Consider the following 13950-nt stretch of genomic DNA (forward strand, 5'->3'; position numbering starts at 1 on the left):
CCAAAGCTAGAATTCCCTATCTAATTAACGCCAGATCTGCCTCAAAAGTGACACACCCACAAGCCATAGCTGATGAATTTGCTGACTTTTACAGCTCCCTTTACAATCTGAAAGATAACCCCTCTGAATTACATCCATCGGCGGAAAACATTGACCGTTTTCTCCGTAAAGTATCTTTTCCCTCACTGTCAGCCTCCCAGCTGCAAACCCTTAACTCTCCAATCACCACCCCTGAAGTCCTGTCTAGCATAACATCCTTGCCGAAAGGTAAATCACCCGGACCAGATGGTTTTTCAAACGAGTTCTATCAACTCTTTGCCCCTCACTTGACCCCCACCATGACGGCAGTGTACAACAAAGCTATGGAAGTAGCTGCTTTGCCCCAAGATATTCTCTGTGCACACATCGTTACAGTACCCAAACCTGGTAAAGACCCAAACACGCCAGCCAACTTCCGCCCCATATCCCTCCTAAATTCGGACGCGAAGATATACGCACGCATATTATCTAAACGTATCCAAACATTTCTCCCTGAACTCATACATAGAGACCAAATGGGATTTACTCCAGGCAGGCAGACGTCAGACGCCACCAGGAGATTGCTAGGAATAATGCATCAAGCACAATCTTCTAAAACCCTATCCGTACTGCTCACTCTGGATGCTGAGAAAGCATTTGACAGGGTCCATTGGGGCTACATGGAAGCCACCCTGCAAAAGTTTGGGTTCTCAGGTCCCATTTTGTCCACCATTATGGCTCTATATTCACATCCCACAGCACAAGTCTACGCGTCAGGTATATTGTCGAAACCGTTCGCAATCACAAATGGTACACGTCAGGGCTGCCCTCTATCCCCCACGATATTTAACTTGGTCATTGAGCCGCTAGCGGAAACAATTAGATCTCATTCCCTCATCACCGGGTTTAAATTACCATCCTTTCACCACAAAATTAATTTATTTGCCGATGACGTAATTATGATGCTTACACACCCAAACGATCCCTTCCGGCAGCATATGCCATACTACAAGAGTACAGTAAGGTTTCTTTTTACAAACTTAATACGTCTAAATCTACGATTCTCAACCTAGGAGTCCCCCTTAAAATCCAGACCAACCTCCAACAAATGATCCCGATACCATGGTCTTCTACGTCCATTCACTACCTAGGCATAGATCTACCAGATCTAACTCCTCAAGTTGCTCCCCATTAATATTAGCAGACTAATGGCCAAAATTACTGCAACAATCTCCACGATGCGCAACTCATTCTTCTCATGGAGCGGCAGGGTTGCGGCCTATAAGATGTTTATTTTACCCCAAATTTTGTATCTTTTTAGAGCACTCCCCATCCCTTTCCCGATAACCCACATTACCAAATTTTCCAAACAAATGTCTTCCTACATATGGGCAGTGAAAAGGCCGCGTTGCGCTTTTTCAATCCTGACCAAGAGAAAACAATTTGGGGGGGGCGGCGGTTCCTGACCTCCACTCCTACTACAAAGCCTCCATCCTCGCTCAAACGAGACAATGGTTTCAAACCAAAGAAGAACCTATCTGGGTGACTCTGGAAAGGGATGTAGCTCCGACGAAAGACTTGAGCACCTTACTCTGGAGTGACAAATGGAAGGAATGGAACCTTGCGGTTCTCTCTCCTACTATGCAAGCAACACTGAGAGTGTGGCGCATTGCTCCGCACTCCCTATACATTAAAGATGGTTCTAAGATCTGCCCACTGCCCTTATCTGTGCTCCGGCCCTACCTACCAGATTTGCCAGTTAGTCAATTGGCGAAGTGGCAAACAACGCACATTAACTCCTTTTATCACACCGACACTCCCATATCTATAGCTGACATGATCACCAAGAATAACATACCATATCACCTACATTTTACATGTCATGCGCATATCCCATTTCCTACGGTCCCATCCTCAAAGACCTATCTTAGTAGATAGGTTGTGGGACTAGGCTTGTGACGGTATCAGATTTTCATGCTGCGATTAATTGATTAAGGTTTTGCCACGGTATACGGTATTATCACGGTATTCTATTATTAAATTTAAATTATTAAATTTCCACCTCACTTCAATTTCATTGCTGAATTTAGGGGCTTTGGTTCACTTATGCACATTATTATATAGTCAGTCAGTACAGACTCTGTGAACCAGGCCTAAAATAGGTCATCAAGCAGTGTCTGGCCTAACTGGTGATAACTGGTTCTGGCGCTCGGCTCCGATCCGATGGCCTGGTCATTAAGAGGGCAAATCCTTGCGATCCAGAAGTGGTTAAACCTGCAGGAGGACCGGTGTTTTTATCTATTAATGACTTTACTATTGCTTTAGGCCTGGTTCACACGTATGCGGGTTGGTGGTTCACATGTATGCGGGTTGGCGGCCCACATTTGCACAGGCATAGCAGCCCATTGATTTGAACGGGCTGCTATGCCCTCATTTTCCGCAGAAAAAAGGTGCATGCAGCATTTTTTTAAAATTCAGTGGCCTTGAAATCCATCCTGCTTTTGCACCATGCGACTAACCTGCAGTTCCTGCTCTGGCAAGCTTTCTGCATTTTTTGTATACGTGGGCACGGCATTTAAAAACAGTTTGCGTGTGCAGCAACGGCAGGTAAGTCGCATGGTGCAAAAGAAGGATGGATTTCATGGCCACTGCATTTTTTTAAATTCTGCATGCACCTTTTTTCAGCTGAAAACGCAGGCATAGCAGCTCAAGCCCATTCACATCAATGGGCTGCTATGCCTGTGCAAATGTGGGCCCCCAACCCGCATACATGTGAACCACAAACCCGCATACATGTGAACCACCAACCCGCATACATGTGAACCAGGCCTAAAGCAATAGTAAAGTCATTAATAGATAAAAACACCGGTCCTCCTGCAGGTTTAACCACTTCTGGATCGCAAGGATTTGCCCCTTTAAAGACCAGGCCATCGGATCAGAGCGCCAGGACCAGTCATCACCAGGTAGGCCAGACACTGCTTGATGGCTATATAATAATGTAATGTGGGCTGCTATGCGTGTGTGTATATATGTGTATATATATATATATATATATATATATATTAGAGCTCCACCATTCTGGCCAAAATTAGAATCACGATTTTTTAGCTTGGAATAAAGATCACGATTCTCTCACGATTCTCTGTGTAACAAAAAAAAAAAATTGGGATAACTTTACTGTTACGTTTTTTTTTTTTTTTTTTATTCATTAAAGTCTATTAATTGTGTTTGAAAGACTGCTGCGCAAATACAGTGTGACATAAAATATTACAACAATCGCCATTTTTTTCTGTAGGGTCTCTGCTAAAAAAATATATAAAATGTTTGGGGGTTCTAAGTACTTTTCTAGCAAAAAAAAAAATGATTTTAACTTGCAAGCAACAAGTGTCAGAAAAAGGTCCAGTCTTTAAGTGCCGGTTCACACTGATGCGATGCGGGAAGGCTGCGAATTCGCAGCCTGTTCCCGCATCGCACACGCACCCCAGGCAGTTCACACTGCCATATGCGATCCGCTGGGGGTGTCAATGTAATCTTAACGACACCCCCAGTTTGATCGCATATCGCAGTGCGATCGTGCAGTTCGCACAGGATCGGATCGCACAAGTGTGAACCGCTGTGCGATCCGATCCTGATGCGGCAGCAAAAATGCCTCCTGTGCGTGTTTGCTGCGGGTGCGATGCGAATTTAGCCATAGAAACTGTATGGCTAAACTCGCACCGCACAGCTGATCGCATCTCATGTCGGAGCAGTGCGCTCCGACATGACATGCGAACCCCGCACACGCAGTAGTGTGAACCGGGGCTAAGAGGTTAAACTTCCTTTCTCCCTGGCAGAGGGAAGGAAAAGATACAAATGTAATCATTTTTGTTTATAGTTACTGGGAGACTTTAATGCTGAAAGGCATTAGCTGTGTGAGTGAATGAGTCATCCAGCTCACTGAAATGTATCAATTCACAAGTCAGACCCAGGAGCACAGAAACTCGGTATTTTAAAAATGCCACAATAACAATACCGTGGCTATGCAATACCGCGATATATCGAATTACCGAAAACCGGCATATGTCTATGTGGGACTTGTTCACAGCTGAATCCTCAAGCCCACCTAAACTTTCCCATTACTACGATTTACTGTTGGACAACACCACATTTTACAAATCCGCTCACATGTTTAAGTGGGAAGGGGATCTGGGTACCACATTCCCCATCTCGCAATGGCGCGCAGCCTTGGCCGCGATCTATAAGTTCTTGCATTGTGCAAACCACTGGGAGAAGATCATAAATAGGTGGTACTACACCCCATACCGGCTAGCCGGATTCTCACAATCCTATTCCCAATTGTGTTGGCGGGACTGTTCACAGGTAGGAACCCTGCCACACATCGTCTGGTCATGCCCATCTCTCAAAAGTTACTGGACTCGAGTATTCCAGTTTATATCCACTCATACCGGGTGCCTCATTAAACCCTCCCCAGAGTTAGCTGTGCTCCATCTGGGAATTGACAAACTACCGACACTGTACAGGCCCTGGGTAACTCACGTCCTACTGGCAGCTCGTACAATAATCCTGAGAAAGTGGAGATCAGCAGAGGCTCTTAACCTGTCTGACATGGTCCAATTACTTAAAATTAACTACCAGTTTGAGAAAGCACTGGCAGTCAACAGGATGAAGTTACAATCCTTCAACTCCCATTGGGATTTTTGGGCCACCACGGTGAAATGATGTTTATTCATATCACTGCATGTTACCATTGAAGTTATTGTTTGAAACTGTTTAGATGGAATCACCAAGCATTAATCACACTGTTGAGGAATGTACACCTGTATGCATATCTGTACTATTATTACTTACATCGTATTTTTCTTTATCTGTTATGTTTAAAACCTGAATAAAGAATATTTACAAAAAAAAAAAAAAAAAAGAATAAAGACGGCCCTGGTTAGAATTTGTATTATGGCAAGAAAAAAGCAGCTAAGTACAGGAAAACGAGTGGCATAAGAGACTTGTTCGGGCTAAAGAACACAAGGAATGGACATTAGACCAGTGGAAATCTGTGCTTTGGTCTGATGAGTCCAAATTTGAGATCTTTGGTTCTAACCACCGTGTCTTTGTGCAACGCAGAAAAGGTGAACGGATGGACTCTACATGCCTGGTTCCCACCGTGCAGCATGGAGGAGGAGGTGTGATGGTGTGGGGGTGCTTTGCTGGTGACACTGTTGGGGATTTATTCAAAATTGAAGGCATACTGAACCAGCATGGCTGCCACAGCATCTTGCAGTGGCATGCTATTCCATCCATTTTGCGTTTAGTTGGACCATCATTTATTTTTCAACAGGACAATGACCCCAAACACACCTCCAGGCTGTGTAAGGGCTATTTGACCAGTGTTGATTTGATGTTCACTTTTATTCATTTTGCTATTTATTTGTATTTACCTTTCTTGGTTGGTGTATTGTTGCTGGGGTATTTTGTTGTGGGGTATCTATTTATGTTGGGGGGGGGGCAATTGTTGCTGGCTATGGGGAATCTTTTTCACTGATTTTCTTGTTATCATTAACAAATTCCATACAAATTTCTTATCACCACAAAATGATACTTGGTTCTGTATTCTCTAACAAGGCAGTACTGGGAGGTGGTTAAAGGATGGAACCCGAAGGACGGTACTTGGAGGTGGGTATTGGGTGGAACCAGGGGACGGTGCTCGTAGGTAGGTAGGGGGTAGAGACAATGGGTGACTTGGAAGGGAGGAGTATCTGCACCTATTCTCTGAGAAAAAAGCCCTGGATATTATTATTATTGCCTTTATCTTGTGTCCCATCTCTATACCTACATTGTGACACTCTCACAAGATTTACCGCTAGAATTTCTCCTTACCACTATTATTATGTTTATTTCATCTCTATAATTTTTTTCTCATGATTCCATTCATAATTTACTTGTACAAAAAGCCTTTGACTATTTATGCTGGTCACTAATAATATTATTGTTATATATTAATATTATTAAATATATATATATATATTGTACAGGACGCCAAGGTGGGTTCCGGGGGGGGTGCTATATAGCCCCGATATTTGGGTTATGGTCCCTTTAAGGGAAGTGTGGCAGTAACTTAGGAGGGTCACCCAGGACGGGTGAGGAATTCCCGGAAATAGCCTGAAACAGGAGAGGACTGACTCGCAGTTCTCTCTGGGTTAATAGAGAAATATTTGGGACCCGGGATTTCGGAGACCCTGAAGTGATATTCGGGTGGGAAGGGGTCTCCACCTCTGACTACCAGGATTCCACAGGGTTAAGAACCTCCAGGAAGCAGCTCTTAAAAGACAGGAAGTAGTGATAGGTGTGGTGGTAAGGAGGAGTTGGGGTATGAACCTGTCTGGGAGAGCTGGGAGTTTTTGGCTGGAGGCTGCAGAAAACAGAACTTAATAAGGACTGTTAAACTTTGGGGCGAAGATTTAACTACAAACCGTATGTGCTTTACTTTTCCTTTGTGATGAAGATAAGCGGACTTTATTTTGTATTTTTGTGCTGGTGTGCTGCTGGAAGCCTTATTTTTTTTTATGTGCTGAATAAAAGCCTTTTTGTTTAAGTTTAATGGTTTTACACTCCGTCCTGTGGAGCTACAGTCCCCCCAAGCATTACAATATATACATTACAGACCAAAAGTTTGGGCACACCTTCTCATTCAAAGAGTTTTCTTTATTTTCATGACTATGAAAATTGTAGAGTCACACTTCAAGAGGTAGTCACCTGAAATGGTTTTCACTTCACAGGTGTAACCTGTCAGGTTTAATAAGTGTGATTTCTTGCCTTATAAATGGGGTTGGGACCATCAGTTGTGTTGTGCAGAAGTCAGGTGGATACACAGCTGATAGTCCTACTGAATAGACTGTTAGAATTTGTATTATGGCAAGAAAAAAGCAGCTAAGTACAGGTAAAGTACAGCTAAGCAGCTAAGCACAGTAAAATGAGTGGCCATCATTACTTTAAGAAATGAAGGTCAGTCAGTCCGAAAAATTGGGAAAACTTTGAAAGTGTCCCCAAGTGCAGTCACAAAAACCATCAAGCGCTACAAAGAAACTGGCTCACATGCAGACCGCCCCAGGAAAGGAAGACCAAGAGTCACCTCTGCTGCGGAGGATAAGTTCATCCGAGTCACCAGCCTCAGAAATCGCAGGTTAACAGCAGCTCAGATTACAGACCAGGTCAATGGCACACGGAGTTCTAGCAGCAGACACATCTCTAGAACAACTGTTAAGAGGAGACTGTGTGAATCAGGCCTTCATGGTAGAATATCTGCTAGGAAACCACTGCTAAAGAAAGGCAACAAGCAGAAGAGACTTGTTTGGGCTAAAGAACACAAGGAATGGACATTAGACCAGTGGAAATCTGTGCTTTGGTCTGATGAGTCCAAATTTGAGATCTTTGGTTCCAACCACCGTGTCTTTGTGCGACGCAGAAAAGGTGAACGGATGGACTCTACATGCCTGGTTCCCACCGTGAAGCATGGAGGAGGAGGTGTGATGGTGTGGGGTGCTTTGCTGGTGACACTGTTGAGGATTTATTCAAAATTGAAGGCATACTGAACCAGCATGGCTACCACAGCATCTTGCAGTGGCATGCTATTCCATCCGGTTTGCGTTTAGTTGGACCATCATTTATTTTTCAACAGGACAATGACCCCAAACACACCTCCAGGCTGTGTAAGGGCTATTTGACCAAGAAGGAGAGTGATGGGGTGCTGCGCCAGATGACCTGGCCTCCACAGTCACCGGACCTGAACCCAATCGAGATGGTTTGGGGTGAGCTGGACCGCAGAGTGAAGGCAAAAGGGCCAACAACTGCTAAGGATCTCTGGGATCTCCTTCAAGATTGTTGGAAGACCATTTCAGGTGACTACCTCTTGAAGTGTGACTCTACAATTTTCATAGTCATGAAAATAAAGAAAACTCTTTGAATGATTTTGGTCTGTACTGTATATATATATATATATTGTGATAGGAAGTCAGGTAAATCTGTGGATGTAGTCACAGGCAGGAGATACATTTCCACCTGATTTAGAAAGTAAAGTTCACCAATTACTATAGGGTGTTGGCTACAGAGCTAGATAGCAGGAAGTTGAACAGACTTCAGCTGTTCAGAATGAGGAAATGAAGGCCTCTATAATTTGTCCAAAGGAAGTCCTATTGATTGCTGCCTCCTGTCGCAGTGTGGGCTGGGAGAGGAGGACAGACAGATGTGTGCCTCCTGACGCTGAGGAAGCCTGGGAGAAGGACTGCTGCCTCCTGTCGCCGTGTGGGCTGGGAGAGGAGGACAGACAGATGAGTGCCTCCCGACAAGCTGGTGAGCATGGGAGAAGACCCCCTGAAGTGATGTGCACTAAGGAGGGTAAACAAGTGTGAAGACTACTCGAAGTGAGGTCTTGGATCGTCTCAAGGTGAGAAGAGAAACTATTTCTATGTGGAAAGAAATAAATGCACTGCTTGCTATGTGGAGAGACAAGCAAATGAACTGTGTTCAATGTGAAGAGTGTGAAGAGACAAAGGGACATGTTCCATATGAAGAGGAAAAGGGACATGTTAAATGAACTGTTTGCTGTGTGAAGAGATTATAAATGAACTATTGATGGTCTGCTGTATGACCAGCCAAGTCTGCCCAACAGTAGGTTGGGGACAGACTTCATTAGATAGGTTCCAGTGTGTGAGAAGGTAGCCGCCCACAGTGGCAAAGATTTATTTTGTTTTATTTTATTTTGGCTGTTTTGAGGCTTGCAATTGTGTGAAGTAAATTGCATGAATAAATCAGTGTTGTTTGCAACCACTGCTCGGCTATCTCTCTGTGAAAACGCACCCCCAAAGGGGTCATCCACGCCTACCACCAAGCTAATCCTCACAATATATATAATTATATTATACATATTACATGTATTATAAATGCCTCATATGAAATCTATATGGAGTGTATACATACAGTTACTTTTCATGCAAATTTATTTATTTTTACTATTTTAATCGGCTGTCCACGGTTTCTTTTGAATATTCTTTATTCCTGCACTGAATAAGGGAGCTGTCTGGTGCCAGGACGCTGTAGCCAATGAAGAATGTGTTTCGGAGGCAAAGCACCACCTCCTTCATCAGCCTAACTACGATTCTATGATCCTACTTGTATATCGGTAAAAACCTTGCGCTTCTGGTAATGTGCAAATAAATAAATAATTTAGAAAAGTGTCTGTGCAATCACAAGCTGCTGGCTGCAAATTAAAGTGCTAGTGCTCTTTAAAATAATGTGAACCCAATGTTGCAGCGCTGCTTAAAACAATAAATATAAATAGTGCAATAAATATGTAAACTTGTGCCAATGTGCAAACAAGTGCCAATGTGCAAACAAGTGCAAGATATACGTGCAAATTTCGCAAAATCACGTAATAAATACTTCAAATTCATACAAAAATATCAAATTCAAATAAATCATTTAGTCCATATAAAGTCCATCAAAGTGCATATAAGGTGCTCCTGTGCTTACTGTGTGCATAAATGGTTTTTCCACTAGAGACATCCTGTGGTTGTATCACTCTGTTGGAGGTATGTAAACAGACAGCCTTGGGCACAATGCATTATGGGACATTTAATCACTTGTTACATGCTTTGCTGATTTGAATGCAGAATTTAGTCTCCACTGCTCCCTGCAAATCATTAGCTAACAAAGGTCAAAAAGGAGATTGGAGCAATCACCTGACTTTAAATCGTCTTTGTAAGTTCTGCAAGCAGTCTGTTTACATACCTCCAACAGAGTGATACAACCACAGGATGTCTCTAGTGGAAAAACGGAACTATGGGGTGCTTTAGAACCACCATCGAGGATCTCACCAACTTTGTCACGGATTCCAGGCTGTTAAAAGAACACTGGGACCATACTGCAAAATATCATTCTATGCTTCCTACTGAGCGCATTGTGGTAAGTAGAAAAACACAAGGGGATCATCCCCATTTATGCACACAGTAAGCACAGGAGCACCTTATCTGCACTTTGATGGACTTTATATGGACTAAATGATTTATATGAATTTGATATTTTTGTATGAATTTTAAGTATTTATTACATGATTTTGCGAAATTTGCACATATATCTTGCACTTGTTTGCACATTGGCACAAGTTTACATATTTATTGCACTATTTATATTTATTGTTTTAAGCAGCGCTGCAACATTGGGTTCACATTATGATCCTACTTGTCTTGGCTGAAGTTAACCCTGGGCTACAGCATCCTGGCACCTGACAGCTCCCTTGAGGGGAGGTCTAAATCTCCTGTAGCAGATCCCTGGTGGCTTCTCTGAATCCTATACCGGCAGTGTATCTGCAATCCCAGTGGCTCCAGCAGGGACTGGACTTCTTCATACTGACAGCTTCATACTGAATTGATATGTGCACTGACGTTTGTAAGTGTATTAACATTGTTTTTATTCATGTTTTATGCAGTAAATCTAGCTACACTGTTGGCAGTCTGGTGCCTCTTTCTCCTCAATACTACCTCTTTTGCAGTGTTCAGACTCCCATCCCATTCAGAAGGCAACCTAACCTAGCCAATTATGTGATAGCAGGAGTTAGACACAGCTTAAACCTCCGGGATTGTTTTTGCTTTTTGTTCTGTTTAGTTTTGCCTTCTTATTGTATCCAATGTGTCAATACTGACTAGTTTATATACATTCTTATTCACGTATATACATGTTTGCAGTCTATTATTTATTACCATTTATAGCGACCTAAGTCAGAACCCCCTACTTACCTTCCCATTTTTATTGTAGAGAATGTATCTCTTTTGTTCCAGCAAGTGTAGCAATGATCACTGGTGTGCCTGGAACTCAAGTGTTTAACCAAAAGTGGGTTTCAATTCAAGCTAGGGATGCACCGAAATGAAATTCTTGGCCGAAGCCGAACAATAATGAAATGCTTGGCCGAAGGCCGAATACCGAACGCGGTGTTTCGCATTTTTTCCATTTATTTTGCCAATTTTTAGGGGGCACGCTGATGGGCACATTTTATGTTAGGGGGCACGCTGATGGGCACATTTTATGTTAGGGGGCACTCTGATGGGCAAAACAAAACATTTAAATCAGCGTTGCTCTTAACATAAAATATGCCCATCAGAGTGACCCTTAACATAAAATATGCTCTTTAGAGTGCCCCTTAACATAAAATATGCTCATCAGCATTTTATGTCAAGGGAGCACTCTGTTGGGCACATTTTTTTTCTTTTTTTTTTTTTTTAAGGGGCACTTTATAGGGCACTCTAATGTAATGAGCATGGCAAGTGGCAACAACATATGGCAGTCTGCACACTAATGCTTGTGCAGCTGCCAGCTACCGTATTCTCCCCCAAATGTGCTCAGCTCCACATCACATACCTGAACTGCAGCCAGAGCCAAAAGCCGCGAACAGGGGGGCGGGGCGTGGACCTAGTGTGAAGGAGCCGCAGTCAGGAGCAGGGGGCGGGACGTGCGCATGACATCACACCCCCTACTCGCGGCCGGACAGGACACCGGCGGCGTGTGAGAAGGGAGCCGCGAGCCGCAATGAGGAAGGTGAGCGGTCAGGGCGGAAGCTGACATTGTTCGGCTCAAAATTATTCGGCCTTTTGACTTATTCGGCCGAACGCCGAAAGTGCTATTTTCTCTATTTTCGGCCGAATAATGTTCAGCCGCCGAATATTCGGTGCATCCCTAATTCAAGCTGTACATGCATTAAAATAAGAACTTTTGTAACCTGCTGGGTATTGGTATGCAGTTTTTTTTAAGTCTACATCCCCTGCCTCCTGCTCACCCATGTAATGTGTTATAGCTATACAACATGAAGACTGTGTTTTATGTGTTTTTGTGGAAGAATACTTTTATCCTGGTCATTTTATGTTTCTATACCTTTGTGTAGGAAACTATACATGGACACATGTGAAGTTTGATTCTCCAAGTCCTGCAGCACGATTGGATCATTCAATGTGTCTTTTCCCATGGAAAATAAGAATGGACCTCTCAAAACCAGATTGTGAACCTGATAACGTTACAGAGAAGATAGAAGATGATTCCTGTACTCCTAATAAAGATTACAAGTCAGAGAAATTTGGATACGTAACCCTTTGCCTAATCTTTGGTGGCATGGATACCAACGGAGAACTGTATAGTGACTGCAGTGTAACTGCACTTACAAAATAATTTAATGTAAGACAGACTGGAGTTCATTTTGGGTACCTCAGATTTATATTGCATTTGTTTGCCAATATAAAACATTAGAGAGTTAATCTTATAAGGGTTTGGGTATTATGAATTGATGAAAATTATGTTACAGTGTAGCAGGGTGCTTGTCTTTCACATCTTCATGAGGATAGATCAGATTTACAAAGACAGATGGAACAGATTACACAGAATACAGCATGTGCAATGTGACACTACAAAATCAGCTTGCAGTTCACTATAAGAAATATTTTACTGGTCAAAAATTGTGTTGTGTGTTTGTCTCTGACCATTTTTAATATTATAGAATTACTTACTGTACTTGTTACAGTAATAATTACATTAGAAAATACACAAAAAATCTTGATACGCTTCAGTTGGATCTTTTATGTATATATGCAGGCACAGAAATAAAAAAGTCAGAAAATACTGTATATATATATATATATCTTGGTATTTTTTCCGTCGGATCTTTCTTCAGAAGTTCTCTTTTGTTTATTGACGGACACAGCGCTCCATATTCAGAACCATAGGTTTTATCGCCCCCTACAGGAGTAGGACTCTAGGCAGAAAAAAAGACTTGGCTAAGCCTATGGGCAATTCTAGCTGATATACATCCCCCTCTCTGCTATAGTTTTTTTCTGCCTTGTCTGGAGTAGGGACCTAGCTCCCTGCCAGGATCTTTGGTTCTGGCAATTTTTTCCTTTTAAATGTAATTGTTTTTCTCCTGGTTTTTTTTTCCTGGGAATACCACAATCAACTCCCGGGCTGGGCGATGGGCTGGATAGCTAAATTCAGTAGTCCCCCCAGTCTGTGAGTTAAACACCTTGCAAGGTTACATACTACTGAGTCCCAGCATTCCTTCTGGCCAACAGCCACCCATTTCCATTTTGATGGTGAGGGGTTCTGTCTGGAGTGGTGCCTGCCTGGTTCTGTGGTATGGTGAGTAAGATGTCCTCCCTGGATGCAGTTTGGGGTGGACGCGGGCACCCCCCAGGACGGTCGAACCTGCGGGATTCCCTCCTTCCCCCCAGGCCCCCCTCTGTTTTGTGTGGTCCGTGTTGGGCCATCTTTGTTTCCCCCCCCCCCCCCCGGGTAGCGCGGTGGGTCAGTAGGTGGATGGTGGTGTGCTTCACTTTACTGGCGGGGGGGGGGTTGAGTGGGCATGCCACAGGCGGAATGGATTTCCCTGCTGGGGTAAGCACTGACAGTGTTTGTGATACTGTGGCCCAGGTCCCCTCTTCCGCTGTAGATTGTGGCCTGGGCTCCATGGATTTCTTCTGGGAGCCTCGTGGGGGCCACGTGTGGTGGTCATTTGACCTGTGTTGTCTTCTATCCCGGCGGCCATTTTGGAGTAGTCTGGTGGCCATTTTTGGTTGGTCTGGCATGCACAGGAGTGGGGGCCATGACAGTGGAGCTTCTGGGTGGCTAAAATGGCTGTGGGGGCTCCTCCTTTTCCCCTGGTGTTGGCTCCTGGGTTTCCTTTTCCCCTGGAGGCTGCACATGGACGCTTGGCTATCTCTGGTGCAGACCGGTGCTCCTCTGGTGGGGTAGTGAGTTCTGGTGGGGTCTCTCTCTCTGCGGTAGGTTGTGGGGTGCTCTGCTTTTGGGTGCACCTGTAGTGATACAAGTGCAGTGCCTTCAGTGGGTGAGTCCCACTTTAATGGAGTCTCAAGAGCATGTTTCCCCACCTAACCCCCTCTTGGAGGCAGC

General features: G+C 43.7%; 1 protein-coding gene across 2 annotated transcripts in view; it reads left to right on the forward strand.

Moving 5' to 3' along the window:
• The window catches only part of RABEPK (Rab9 effector protein with kelch motifs), a 222849-nt gene extending 210394 nt beyond the window's left edge, over positions 1-12455 (forward strand). For both annotated transcript variants that reach the window (XM_082264338.1, XM_082264339.1), the window contains one exon: positions 11939-12455. In XM_082264338.1, the coding sequence (XP_082120464.1) occupies positions 11939-12219 (281 nt within the window). In that variant the 3' untranslated portion in view covers positions 12220-12455. The remainder of the gene's footprint in view (positions 1-11938) is intronic.
• The last annotated feature ends 1495 nt before the right edge of the window (positions 12456-13950 follow it).

Source organism: Pelophylax lessonae, assembly GCF_965119305.1.
Source record: "Pelophylax lessonae genome assembly, chromosome: 7".
NCBI classification, from domain to species: Eukaryota; Metazoa; Chordata; class Amphibia; order Anura; family Ranidae; genus Pelophylax; species Pelophylax lessonae.